The following is a 13,269-nucleotide window of genomic DNA, read 5'->3' on the forward strand; positions in this document are numbered from 1 at the left end:
GATCTGACCTGAGCTGAAGCCGGAGGCTTAACCGACTGAGCCACCCAGGCGCCCCAATAAAAATATTTTATATCTGAATTTTCAAATTGTTAATAAATCTCAACTGAAAGCAAATTAAAATAATATTTCTGAATCAGCTTCAGGAAAGTGGGTGTAATTTCTCTGTCAATCATAAGTATTCCTCTTATCTAAAGATAATGTAAAACACTATTTTTTTGTTTAAGTTTAAGGTCCATCTATCAATGTTTTCTTTTATCTTTGGTAGTTGACTGGCTGTGTTTCCTAATCCCTCATTAGATGCATAAAAGTGACGTCACGGTGGTGGTGTTTTTCATTATGCCTGCCAAGACAAACAATTTCAACGTGGAAACCCTGAAAGGCCAGGCAGTGCGAAAACAGCTATGGTAATCTCATATCTTATACATGTTCTCAAGCAATAGGTGTAGAGATATTTTTTTAACCTGCATAATTTCTGATATATCTTTTTGGACTGTTTTTTTCCCCCTTAAGATTATTATAGCACAAATGCTACTCGCTTCTCTTCTCATTGGGCTACTATGTCAGATTATGGAATGCCTATAGGACTATATTACTGTAAAAGCTTTGGAATGAACCATTGTGGAAAGACAAAGCCTCCATAGGAATCTTTATTCTTTTTAGTTTTTGAAATTTTTAAAACATTTATTTATTTTTGAGAGACAGAGAGAGACAGGGCATGAGCAGGAGAGAGGCAAACAGAGAGGGAGACACAGAACTCAAGCAGGCTCCAGGGTCTGAGCAGTCAGCACAGACCTGAAGCAGCTTGAACCCATGAACTGTGAGATCAGGACCTAAGCCAAGGTTAGGCTTCAACCAACTGAGCCACCACGGTGGCCCTAGAAATCTTTAAAGATGGGTTGAACTTTAAAAAATTATTGTGAAAATTTAAAAATGTATGCCAAGTAAAGAGATTGTATAATGACCCCCTACTATGCCCATAACATAGATTCAACAATTATCCCAGAATTTCCCCATCTTGTTACATCTGTACTTCCAGCCACTCCCCCTCCCTGCCCTCCACTCTCCCTGAATGTCATAAGCAAAAAAACTGTGGAGCTCTGTGGGCCACTCAGTGTGTTCTGCTGCCTCAGCTCTGGAGGTTTCAACTCAAGCTTGATTGGCAACTAGGAAAAGCAATAGAAGAACTTGTGCCAAAGGACCTATAATTTCAAAGAATGCGCTGACAAAACATCAACATGGTCATAGCAAACAGAGATTATAAATTGTGACACTATTTAAATTATAAATCCTCCAATTTATACAGGGACATTGCACATTCTGTGAAGGAAAAATTTGGAAAGAAACTCTATGATGCATTATTAAGGTAGGTACTGGGAAACTGAACACTTCAAACATTTTAGGGCTTCACTGTTCAAATTTAACAATTTACACTATAATGTGTTTCTTTTGTTCCAAATTAGTAGACTTTGAATATGTATTACGTCATGTGAACAGGTTTTGTTTTACCCTTCTTCTGACATATAGTTACAAACAAGTTGTACAAATGAGAACATAGTTATATATTACATATGCAAATAGGTTCTAATTCAATGGGACTCTGATTAGGGATTAATATGTCAGTGTGAAACTGAGGGAGATTTCACAAAATGTTTGAGTCAAAAAATACATTGACTTTATATATTATACACATATACTTACATGTTAAAATATTTATCAATATTAAGTAATGTTAATTAATCTATATTTACTTTATGAATAATCAGCATTAAATACATAATAAGATAAATGAAATATATAAATTTATAAAATAAAATGTAAATAATCAGGTCAAATTAAAATGTATTATAAAATAATAATATATATGGATTTTGTTATAATATGAAGAGCAAGCTGTGCTATTTTCTGATCAATGGTGGCAGGCATGCATCATTTCCTTTTTCCAATAAAAATATCAACTCATAAATGAAGTTATGGCCACTTTGGAACAGGGTCCTCAAGACTAGGCAAAATATAATGAAAATGTCCTCCTGATGACCAACATTAAAGGTTAAAAAATTTTTAATTTTCTTTCATGCTATCAAAATTGTTCTTTTATCAAACTTCTTCATGCCTTAGGAATTTGTCTGTAAACTTCATCAGGAAACCATGTTTTTATTTTTATATTTATATAAAATCATGTTTAACATTTATTTTTGAAGTGCTTACAACAGAGTCTGATGCATATGAATTAGGGCCAGTTATTTTTATTTTTGTTATTAACATTGTTTTCCCCACAGAGGAGAAATTCCTGACATGAACAATATTTTGGATCGAGATGATGTAACAATTATGAAAAGAGCCATCTTTTCAACTCAGGTAACAAGGAAAAGAATGCCCATCACTTCCCAAGATTGTTAAAATTAATTTAGATCAATGTTTAATTTACTGAAATGGGCTAGTTTGGGAAATGTTTAAACCTGAGAGCTTTTAGAAAAGTCAACTTTGCTTGTTTTATGGGTGCTTTTAATGGCTCCTTTGAAAATTTTCATGAAATATATCTTGTATCCACTTAAAAAACTCATTTGGAACCAATATATCCATTTGAAAAACTGTATGTATTGCAATGACAATAAAAAGGGCCTTAAATTTTCAAAGAGCAGAGCATTTTGAGTCATGATAGAGAAAAGGTGAATGTTTCTCAGTTGAGTGGACTTATTACAAAAAATGCAAGATAGGTGTAACATCTTGCCACAGCAGTGAGGCATCAGGAACCATCAGAAGACAGTCCTCCTAGAAGGATCCAGAAAAGATGTTCATGTCGAGTCAACATTTCCAGACGCCTTCATCTAAATAGATCCTAAAAGTAGTCAAGAAGTCTAGGCCTTTCACATAGTGACTGCAGGCGAAAAACAAAGGTATCATAATATCCAAAGGAAGTTCTTCAACTCATTATCCTCCTCTGAAACACACACAAAACTGAGTCATCAACATTACTGTCATTTCAGAAGACTGAAGGCTGGATGATATGTTGCCAATGACCTATTGTTGAAATTAGTCACACTTTTTAATCTCTCCACAATTGACATTTTATTTCCTCTGTGACATCAGCGACAGTCTTTGCCTCCAGTGACCACTCACAATATGATTGATGACTCCACTGATCCCATCCTCAGCACCATTAGACGGATCGGACTTTTCAACAGCCGCACAGACAGAGTCAAGGTAGAAGTAATTATTTACATAGAGCATTTCAAAATGACATAGACTATATTTTATGAGAGTTTATTAGAAGCCTCTCGTATTTGTTTTGACACCTATCGGAACTATTTCAGATGATATTTCTTTAAAAAACTTTTTTAATGTTTATTTATTTTTGAGACAGAGAGACAGAGCATAAGCAGGGGAAGGGCATAGAGAGAGGGAGACAGAATCTGAAACAGACTCCAGGCTTTGGCAGCATGGAGCCCAACGTGAGGTTCAAACTCAGGAATGGGGAGATCATGACCTACACTAAAGTCAGAGGCTTAACCAACTGAACCATCTAGGTGCCCCTCAGATGATATTTCTAAAAAAAACTAATTCTATTTTCTGTCTTGGGTGATTAAAATATAATGGTATTTTAGTATCATTCTTAACATTGTACAAGACGGTCAATAAGAATAAGAAAACATCCTCTAATTTAATGAAGAAATTTGAAGTTCAACTTTATTGGGGGTTAAATACGAGAAGCTTCCATTTCAGAGAGTGTGGCTAATGATATTTTTACAGAATTTTCTATAGACCAATTCATTCTTTTGACCCTTGAGTTTCTACAAGATTAAGCATAGTGTTCGTTGTATGCATAAGACCTGGTTTCTGGCACTGTTGAGCTTAGTCTATAGGATGTTTACTGAGGGCCTACCATGTTCCAGGTTCAGTAGTAGGTGTAGGGTAGAGTGGTGAACATGTAAACAGATAGTTGCTGATCCCTACTCAATCCCATTCACCAATATTCAAGATCAAGTTGTCACAAGCTTTTACCAATCTTTTCAAAGGTCTCATTTTTTTCTTCTTTCTCTCACCTTTAGCAGATGACCTGAAAATTCAATGAGATCTAAATTCCTTCAGTACTCCTCAAATATGAATTTTGACCTATTATTACTTCTCTTCCTTTTGGTTCTGAGGGTTGTTCTGGGACCTCATTCCCCTGCTACTCCTCCCTTATACTCCAGGTTTACTAGCTCCTTCCCTTGATATCTGCAAATATTCCTTAAATTTTCTCACATTAATAAGCAAACAAGCTTTGCCTTAATCTAGTCTCCTCTTGATGTTTTTAAATGTTTTGGTCTTTTCTACACTTCTCTGCAAAATTTCTTGGAAAAAAATAGCCCATTCGTATATTCATTCCTCATCTTGCATTCACTCCTTGATACAGACATGAGTGGGTGGCGGAGGGAAACAGGTTAAGGACGCCCCACCACAGTACAGGTGAAAGATGAAAAGGGCCCCTTACAAAGGCCATACCGGAAGTGCTAGAGAGGACGGAACAATGAGGAGGGTGGTTGCATATGGGAAAAGATGATACTTAGTGACCCATGGTCATTGGGAAGGAAAAAGAAGCTGAAGGGAAAGATGTTAGCCTCCTAGCTTCATTATTTAATCAATACTTTCTAAAATCTAAGGAAAAGCTTTATCAGAAGTTGGCTTGAGGAACACGTCATGAATTGAGTTCAGTTTTTAATAGATTGAGTCTGAGTTACATGTGAGCTATTCAAGTAGAGATGTTTCCTGGGTACTTAGAAAACAGTCTGGAGTTTAGAAGGAGCTATCAGGGGCAGTAGGGGATATGAGGGAATGACAAACCTGCCGTGCTGGAAGACCAGCTTGAATGAGCAGAGAAAAGTGTTGCCACAAGAAAATGTCAAGATTTAAGAGATTAAAAAAAAGATTTAAGAGATTAGAGGAAAAGTCAGTAGAAGAGAGGAGCAAGAGTTAGAACAGGAAAAATGTCTCAGAAATTAAGGCCAGAGAAATTTTCATGATAGTAGATAGTAACAGCTCGTAGTATGAAATTAAATGATAGAAGCTGTTTATTAAATGTCGCAAGCAGTGTTACCCATACATTTAAAACGCATTTTCCACACACATGCATGCATGTGTACATAGATACATACACATATGTATGTGCTATGAAATTATGGGTGACTTATTTTCTCATTTGTGTTTCTGCATTTCCAAAATTTTTACCAGCAGCACACATCACATAATAGGCAGGCTACAAATTTTTCCCTGAAAATGCAAGGATGTATCTCCCAAGAGTGCACTATTTTTTACACTTTTCAGCACTATTGGGTCTACAGAAACATACCTTACTTCAGAGTGTATCAGCACTAATTTGATCTCGTTTTCATGTAATTAGACTGGTAGGTTTTCTTTTTTTCTTTCTCTTAGAAAAGAACTAGTGGCAAAAGGAAAACATGAATTTCTTCTCCGTTTTACAGAACTTTGTATGTCACACTTATATTTAAGTCTGTGGTTCTTCCTCTGAGGGTCTGTCGGGTGCGTGGCACACGATATGTATAGTAAATACAGATAGAACCAGAAGTATGGAGCCATGGCTATGGTTCAGGCTTCCCTTACCCTTAGGAAGACTGAGACTGGAAGGTCTCTTGAAATTAAGAGCTCTGAACAAAGTATGCGTTGCTGATCTATGTTGTTGTTGTTTTTAAGTATGGTAACAGTGAAGCAATTTCTCAAGAATGGACAAGTAAATTACTTCTGAAGTATGTCAAACACTTTCATCCTTCTGTGTCTTTGCTATTGCTATTCTCTCTTTCTGAAGCGCCCTTATCTCAGCCACTCTAACCTAGAAGTCATTGCTCCCTTTGGGACCCTACCTAAAGTCATCGCTCACTTGCATTTGTTCTTGATGTGCATTCACCTACTCCAGACAGAACTGCTTCCTTATTATGTGCATTCTCAAGACGCTTTACATCTACTGCAAATTAGGAATCATCACACTGAATTATTTGTAGTTTTAAAATATGTATGTTCATTCCTCCAGTGAGACTGGGAGTTCTTTGAGGCAGTAATTGTGTCTCCTATAAATTTTCTCAGTTTTCATTCTCTGAGAAGCAGACACCAAGACAGGATTAGATGTAAAAACACTTGTTGACAAAAATGCCTGTGAAGGATAAAGAGGTTGAAAGTAAAAGCAGACAGGGAGGGATAGTTGGGTGGAGAGCGGGGAGGAAGGATGAGGAGGGGAGACCCACAGACTGCAGCCCAGTTCTAAAAAGTGCTCAACCTTTTTTGTTTTTTTACAGAAAGTCAAATGTCATTAATAAAAACTAGAATTAATAAAATTCACAAACACGTGAAAAATATACACACAGCATAATCATGTGACTCATGAAGGAGAAAAACAGACTATTAACATGGTCAGTTAGGGGAAGGAAATACACATGTGCACACACACGCACGCACACACACACGCACATGCACTCCTGTGCCCACACACAAAAATAGTTTTCAATAGTACAATCAATCTATAGCTAACACAGATTCCGAATTATTTTAGAATATTTCCTTTCTTAATACAAAGATGCCCATGTGAGTTGTGTGTGTGTGTGTGTGTGTGTGTGCATGTGTGTGTATTGTGGTTTACGGTTGACTTATTTAAAATACGTTAAGTGTTGCTACACACGTCATTTCCCTATATCTAAACCTTTCCTTTACGTTTTACTTTCTCGAGCTTTGTTCACCTACCAAACAGTTTCAGGATGCTAGGCAGATGGGTACCTTATTCTATGAGCAACTGAATGCAACAATTTTAGTAGGATTCCTATTCGCAGTAGGGATTTTTCCAAACAAACATCACACATGCAAAAAGTCATTGTTTTGCAGAAATGAGTTGGCCCTTGCCTCTACCTCTGCCAGATCCATAGGCTAAGAGCAGCTGCTGTATTTCTCCAGAGGGGAAGCAGTTGGGGCTGTCAATCAAGATCCCTTGTCTGGCTTTAAATCTCTACTGCTTAATCAATTTGTAAATTTACGTAATGTACCTCAGTCTTCTCATCTGTGAAATGGTGGTCAAATAGGCCTACACGCACAGAACTGTTGTGAGGATTATATAAGTGATGGATGTTGCAGTACCTGGTGCATAATAATGGAGTATAAATGTTAGCTTTTATCTGAACTTAACCCAGTATGTAACAAATCCTGGTACTCAATAACTCTTAGAAAGGTGTAAGCAGCCTGATGAGAGTGGAGAATGGAGAACCTACCTTTGCCTGGAGGACTTGATAATGTTTTATAAAAGGGGTGGCATATGAGCTAGATCTTGATTGATCTAGCAGGGGGTTATCAAGCCGGTAACAGTTCATCATGCAGATAACAGGCAGAGGAAGTAGATAAAAAGGCACAGAGATACAAAAACACATGGCTTAAGTAGAGTGAATGGAGAAGGAAGTTTGTCTCATACAAATTATGTTTATACAGTTAAGCTCATGAATCTTATGAGACATTCATTGATTATTATCATAGAGGAAACACACACACAAGAAATAAAGAATAGCTCCTTCATAATAATATACACTCAAAGCACTGAGATAAATTTTCGTCAATTCAGAATCAGATATTTAATTTTACAAATGATATCCTTTAAAAGCTTAACTAATGTAAGTGCCTATTTGATCACCTGCATATTTACAGAACTGTATCGACTGATTCTTAACCCTCAGAGTGGATTGATGAGCTCTCCATATGAATGAGGCCATTTGATTCAGGAAGCATTGCAGATTATTTTGAGTTTGAATTTATCATCAGTTCTGTCTCTGCAGTGTGTATAGTGGGGAAACCCTACAGTACAGATTCCTGGTCTTGACTCTGTGTCACGTTAAAGTCAATTAACTTCCTGGGATCTTGATTCCCTCAAAAGATAATATGGTCAGGCAACTTTCTGGTTTTTTATTTGTTTTTTCCCTACTTATCCAAGGCCCCCTGTGAGTCAGGTGCTCTGCTGGGGGTTTTTGTACACAGGATCTCATTTAATCCTCCCTATAACCTTAGGCTGACCTCTAACATCCTTTCCTCTGCCCTGGGCCCCTGGAATTGGCTGTTTAGGGCCCACAGCAGCTGTTTTCTTATTTTAGCTGTGTGTTTGGGTGGAAACAAAATGAATGAGCCATGATGTTTTCATATTCCAAAATGGTCTTTGGAGAGTACAAATTTTCCTAGACTTGGAAAATCCAAAGTAGGCACAATGAGTTTTGAATCCCTGTTTGCTGGTATTTGCCAGGAGTACTGTGGGCTGCCCATTTGATGACAGCCTGGACACAGTCAGTATCTGTGTCTTTGTCGCTTTTCCTAGTGCAGTGCTTTGCACATGATAGGAACTCAGGTCTCGTTTAATGGAGGAAAACATTTTACCTATTTTTAGTTGGCTATTTGTGATTTTTATTATTCAAACTGTCATTTTTTAGGTACTAATTTTGGATATTTTACTATTTTATTTTCTAAATTTAACCTATTGTCTATTTATGGATCTCCTGTGATACAACTAATGCATATAATTTATTTCTAAAATTAGGGTAATATTGGGTACCTGACTGGCTCAGTCGGTTAAGTGGCTTACTGTTGATTTTGGCTCAGGTCATGATCTCACTGTTCCTGAGTTTGAGTACCACATTGGACTCCACTCTGACAGTGTGGAACCTGCTGGGGATTTTCTCTTTCTGCCCCTCTCCCACTCGTTCTCTCTCCCTCTCTCTGTCTCTCTCTCAAAAGAAATAAATAAACTTAAAAAAATAAAATAAAATTAGGGTAATGAGAATGTCATGATTCTGCTAGGATTAAATGAAGTAATATGTGAGAACATTATTTATAACATAGAAAGTATCATATAACTGTTATTGTTCTTATATACCCAAATTTTTATTTTTCTCGAAAGTAATCTCTTAAGAAAAATATAGAAAAATTTATACCTTAGAAAAATATATACTTATTCTTTTATTATATTATGTGCATATGTATGTATATACATATATGTACATATGCAATACAAACAATATATATTTATATGTATGTTATACAATATATACATAAGAATATATTATATATTATATTATGTGTGTTATATATGTGTGTATATGATGTATGTGATGTATATATACATAATATAAATACTATAATATATGTAGTATATACATTTTATATATATATACACATATAATCCCAATACTTTTATTTCTTTTATTTATTTTCTAAACTTTTTTCTTTTTTTTTTTTGGTTTATTTACTTATTTTAAGAGAGAGAGAGAGAGAGAGAGAGAGCACAAGTGTGGGAGGGGCAGAGAGAGAGGGAAAATTCCAAGCACTGTCAGCTTGGAGCCAGATGCGAGACTTGAACTCATGAACCGTGAGATCATGGCCTGAGCTGAAATCAAGAGTTGACACTCAATCAACTGAGCCACCCAGGTGCCCTCAGATTTTATTTATTTTTTAATAACTACTTAACTATGGGGAGAAGCTGACAAATTGCCTAATAATGATTCAAGAAAAGCTTTAATAAATAGGAGAAATAAGAGCATTCTTTCATCCTATTCATAGCTTTCTAATGATAGCCATTCTCTCTCTTGTCCCTGCCTTTGCATAACAATATAGGCGGTGTAGTCCTAGTAGTGGCTTACATCAGCACACGAGAGCCAATTGCTAAATTTTTGAAAATTTTGTGACCCAGTTTTAAAAATAACTATTTAAAAAAATTAAATTATATCAACTGCGGCACCCAGGTGGCGCAGTTGGTTGAGGATCAGGCTCTTATTCAGCTCAGGCCATGATCCTAGGGTCATGGGATCAAATTCCACATCAGACTCTGCTGAGTGTGGAGCCTGCTTAGGATTCTCTCTCTCTCCCTCTGCTCCTCTCTTCTGCTTGCACACTCTTGGTCTCCCTCTAAAATAATTTTTTAATTTAAAAATATTAAAAATTTAAAAATTAAATTATATCAACTTAAAAATATAAATCAATGATGTTAAAATGAAAGGTAATGCTCGAAACTCATCACATCCTTATTGTTTATTACATTTTGCAATTACCTATGCACTTAAAGTTATTTATGGCTATTGTACACACATGGTGGAAATATTCTGTAATGATGTGCCACTGCGCTTCCCATTTCTAGTTAAGTGACATCACATTGGTAACTTGAAACTGGCCATGGTGGGAGTATCTAGAGAGTGAAGATAGGTGAACATTACCCATCATGGCTTGATTAATTGTGTCTCAGTGGTCTGGACTTAAGAAAATGGTGGAGAAATATTAATACAGATTAAGGTTAGAACAGTTGTGTCTATAGTCATTACACAAAATTGTGAATGGCACAAAAATATGAGGAAATAGTTTTCCAGTGTTCAAAGGTTAATGTCCAACTCAGGGAAGAAGTCACTCATGTCACTGATGAACCTATGAAATTTTGACATTTATCTCTGAAAGAATCAACATTCATGTCAGAACTACACTCAGCAGTTGAAACCATGTATTGATTCTGAATACAAGATTTTGGTCAAAGCCAACAAAAGCATTTGGGAGCATTTAGTCATCTAGAATGTATAATAAGGAGAGCATTACATATATTTTAACAGACTTTATTCTTTATAGAAGTTTCAGGTTCACAGCAAAGTTGAGTAGAAAGTACAGAGAGTTCCCATATACCCTTGCCAGGCACATATGTAGCCTTCTCCACTATCAACATCTCTCACAGTTGTGTATTTGTTGTAATTGATGAACCTACATTGACACATTATTACCCACCAAGATCCATAGTTTACATTATTACACTCTTGGTATTTGTACCTTCTATGAGTTTTGATAAATGTATAACGACATGTATCGATCTTTGCAAAATCATACAGAATAATTTCACTGCCCAAAAAGTCTTCTGTGCTCTGCCTATTCAACCCTCCCCCATTGGAGCACTGACTGTTTTATTGTCTCTATAGTTGCCTTTCCCAGAATGTCATATAGTTGGAATCATACAATCTTTTCAGATTGGCTTTTTTTTCACATTAATTTTTTTCCATGTACATTTAATTTTTCTTCATTGCTCAGTAGCTCATTTCTTTTTAGCCCTGACAAATATTCCATTGTCTGGATGTACTGCAGGTTTTTTATTCACTCACCTATTAAAGGATATTTTGACTGCTCCCAGGTTTTGTCAATTATGAATAAAGCTGATACAAATGTCTGTGTGGAGGCTTTTGTTTTTTTATTATTTGGAAATTGTATGCTATACATCCTTATATCAGTAAAATGTGTAGTAAACTTATGTACAAATATATACTTATATTTTGATTTTTCATTCTTAAACATTTACCTGGACACCACGGCTTTAAAAGGCCATGGTAGGGGCACCTGGGTGGCTCAGTTGGTTGCGCATCCAACTTTGGCTCAGGTCATGATTTTGTGGTTCGTGGGTTCAAGCCCTGCATTGGGCTTTGTGGTGACCGCTAGCTCAGAGCCTGGAGCCTGCTTTGGATTCTGTGTCTCTTTCTCTCTCTGCCCCTCCCCTGTTCATGCTGTCTCTCTCTATCTCTCAAAAATAAATAAATGTAGGGGCACCTGGGTGGCTCAGTCAGTTGAGCATCCGGCTTCGGCTCAGGTCATGATCTTACAGTTCGTGGGTTCAAGCCCCATGTCAGGTTCTGTGCTGACAGCTAGCTCAGAGCCTGGAGGCTGCTTCAGATTCTGTGTCTCCCTCTCTCTCTGCCCCTCCCCTGCTCACGCTGTCTCTCAAAAATAAATTTAAAAAATAATTTAAAAAAATAAATGTAAAAAAATTTTTTTAAATAAAAATAAAAGGCTCTTTGGCTTTTACTCTGAGTGAAATGCGGAAGTCACTGAAGGATTTTGAGCACAGGAGGGGTTGGCACATTTTTAAAGGTTCCTTCTAGTTGTTGTGCAGAGTAGACACGTTGGCTGAATAGAAGCAGGGAGATAGGTTAGCAGGTGATTACCTCATGTGAGAGAGGGTTGTGATTTGGGTGAAGGCTTCTAGTTTGATCTAATCTAGATTAGATGCCTCGTATCTCTGTCACTTATCTCTGTTACTCCGGCTGATTAGTGCCTGGGCAGTGGAGGGTGGCCTATTACAAAGCTTCCCTTTTTCCTGCGCCAGGTAGAAACAAATTGAGAAAAAAGACAACAGTCAACCATTAAAAACAGAATAAAATCTTTATTGTTGGGATACCTGATTGACTCAGTTGGGAGAGTATGTGATTCTTGATCTCAGGGTTGTAAGTTTGAGCCCCATATTGGGTGTAGAAATTACTTTGAAATAAAATCTTAAAAAAAATACCTTTATTGTCAACAAAATCTGGGTTGAAGGATGTAGTTTAGCATGAGAACAACCTAGGCCTTGGAACCTGAGGGAATGTAGGTCCACAGAGTAGATTCTTATAAGGAATGCAGAGAAAAGCACCCAAACTTTTTTCTTTTTCTTTTTACTCCTCTGTCTCTCTCCTCAAATCTAGAACAAAAGGATTCTACAGTACCAAAATACCAAATGGTAGATTTTTTTTGCTTTAATTTCTTCTCTTCTTTTTTCTCATTAGAATTTTCCTTTTGTAGGTGATTTTGCACCCAGAGTTCCTATCCTCCACCAGCCCCTTATTACCCATGGATTATGAAGAGTTTGTTCGAGGTTGTCATCTTGGAGTATTTCCATCATACTATGAACCATGGGGTTATACTCCAGGTATATGGCTTTTATAGACTGGGGAATGTTTTAAATTTTATCAATGTTTTATGCACATAGATATAATATTCAAATCTGATATGTAATTCTACTGAGGTTAAATGATAATAATATATCATATTACAAAGAAAAATAATGTTTTATAAAGATTACATTTTATTGAGTTATCTCTACCAGTCCCAACTATAGGTAGGGAGAAAAATAGGAGAAATTGACTATAGGTAGGTTTAATATGAAAAACAATTGTCCAGGGGCACCTGGGTGGCTCAGTCAGTTAAGCAACTGACTTCGGCTCAGGTCATGATCTCACTGTTCATGGGTTCGAGCCCCATGTGGGGCTCTGTGCTGACAGCTCAGAGCCTGGAGCCTGTCTTCAGATTCTGTGTCTCCCTCTCGCTCTGACCCTCCCCTGCTCACGTGGTCTCTCTCTTTCTCAAAAATAAATAAATAAAACCTTTAAAAAAATTTTTTAAAGAAAAACAATGGTCCAGCAAAAGTATTCTCTAGAACTTATTTCGGAATGGGTTTTTTTTAATTAATGGGTGTATTTAATTTTT

The 13,269-nt window shown here is 36.6% G+C and overlaps 1 protein-coding gene across 2 annotated transcripts in view; it reads left to right on the forward strand.

The window, feature by feature from the left end:
• The window catches only part of GYS2 (glycogen synthase 2), a 51,203-nt gene that overhangs the window by 27,933 nt on the left and 10,001 nt on the right, over positions 1 to 13,269 (forward strand). For both annotated transcript variants that reach the window (XM_029954764.1, XM_029954763.1), the window contains exons 8-12: positions 298 to 404; positions 1,304 to 1,363; positions 2,277 to 2,355; positions 3,088 to 3,201; positions 12,586 to 12,712. In XM_029954764.1, coding sequence (XP_029810624.1) covers positions 298 to 404; positions 1,304 to 1,363; positions 2,277 to 2,355; positions 3,088 to 3,201; positions 12,586 to 12,712 — 487 coding nt within the window. The remainder of the gene's footprint in view (positions 1 to 297; positions 405 to 1,303; positions 1,364 to 2,276; positions 2,356 to 3,087; positions 3,202 to 12,585; positions 12,713 to 13,269) is intronic.

This window comes from Suricata suricatta, chromosome 10 (assembly GCF_006229205.1).
Source record: "Suricata suricatta isolate VVHF042 chromosome 10, meerkat_22Aug2017_6uvM2_HiC, whole genome shotgun sequence".
NCBI lineage: Eukaryota > Metazoa > Chordata > Mammalia > Carnivora > Herpestidae > Suricata > Suricata suricatta.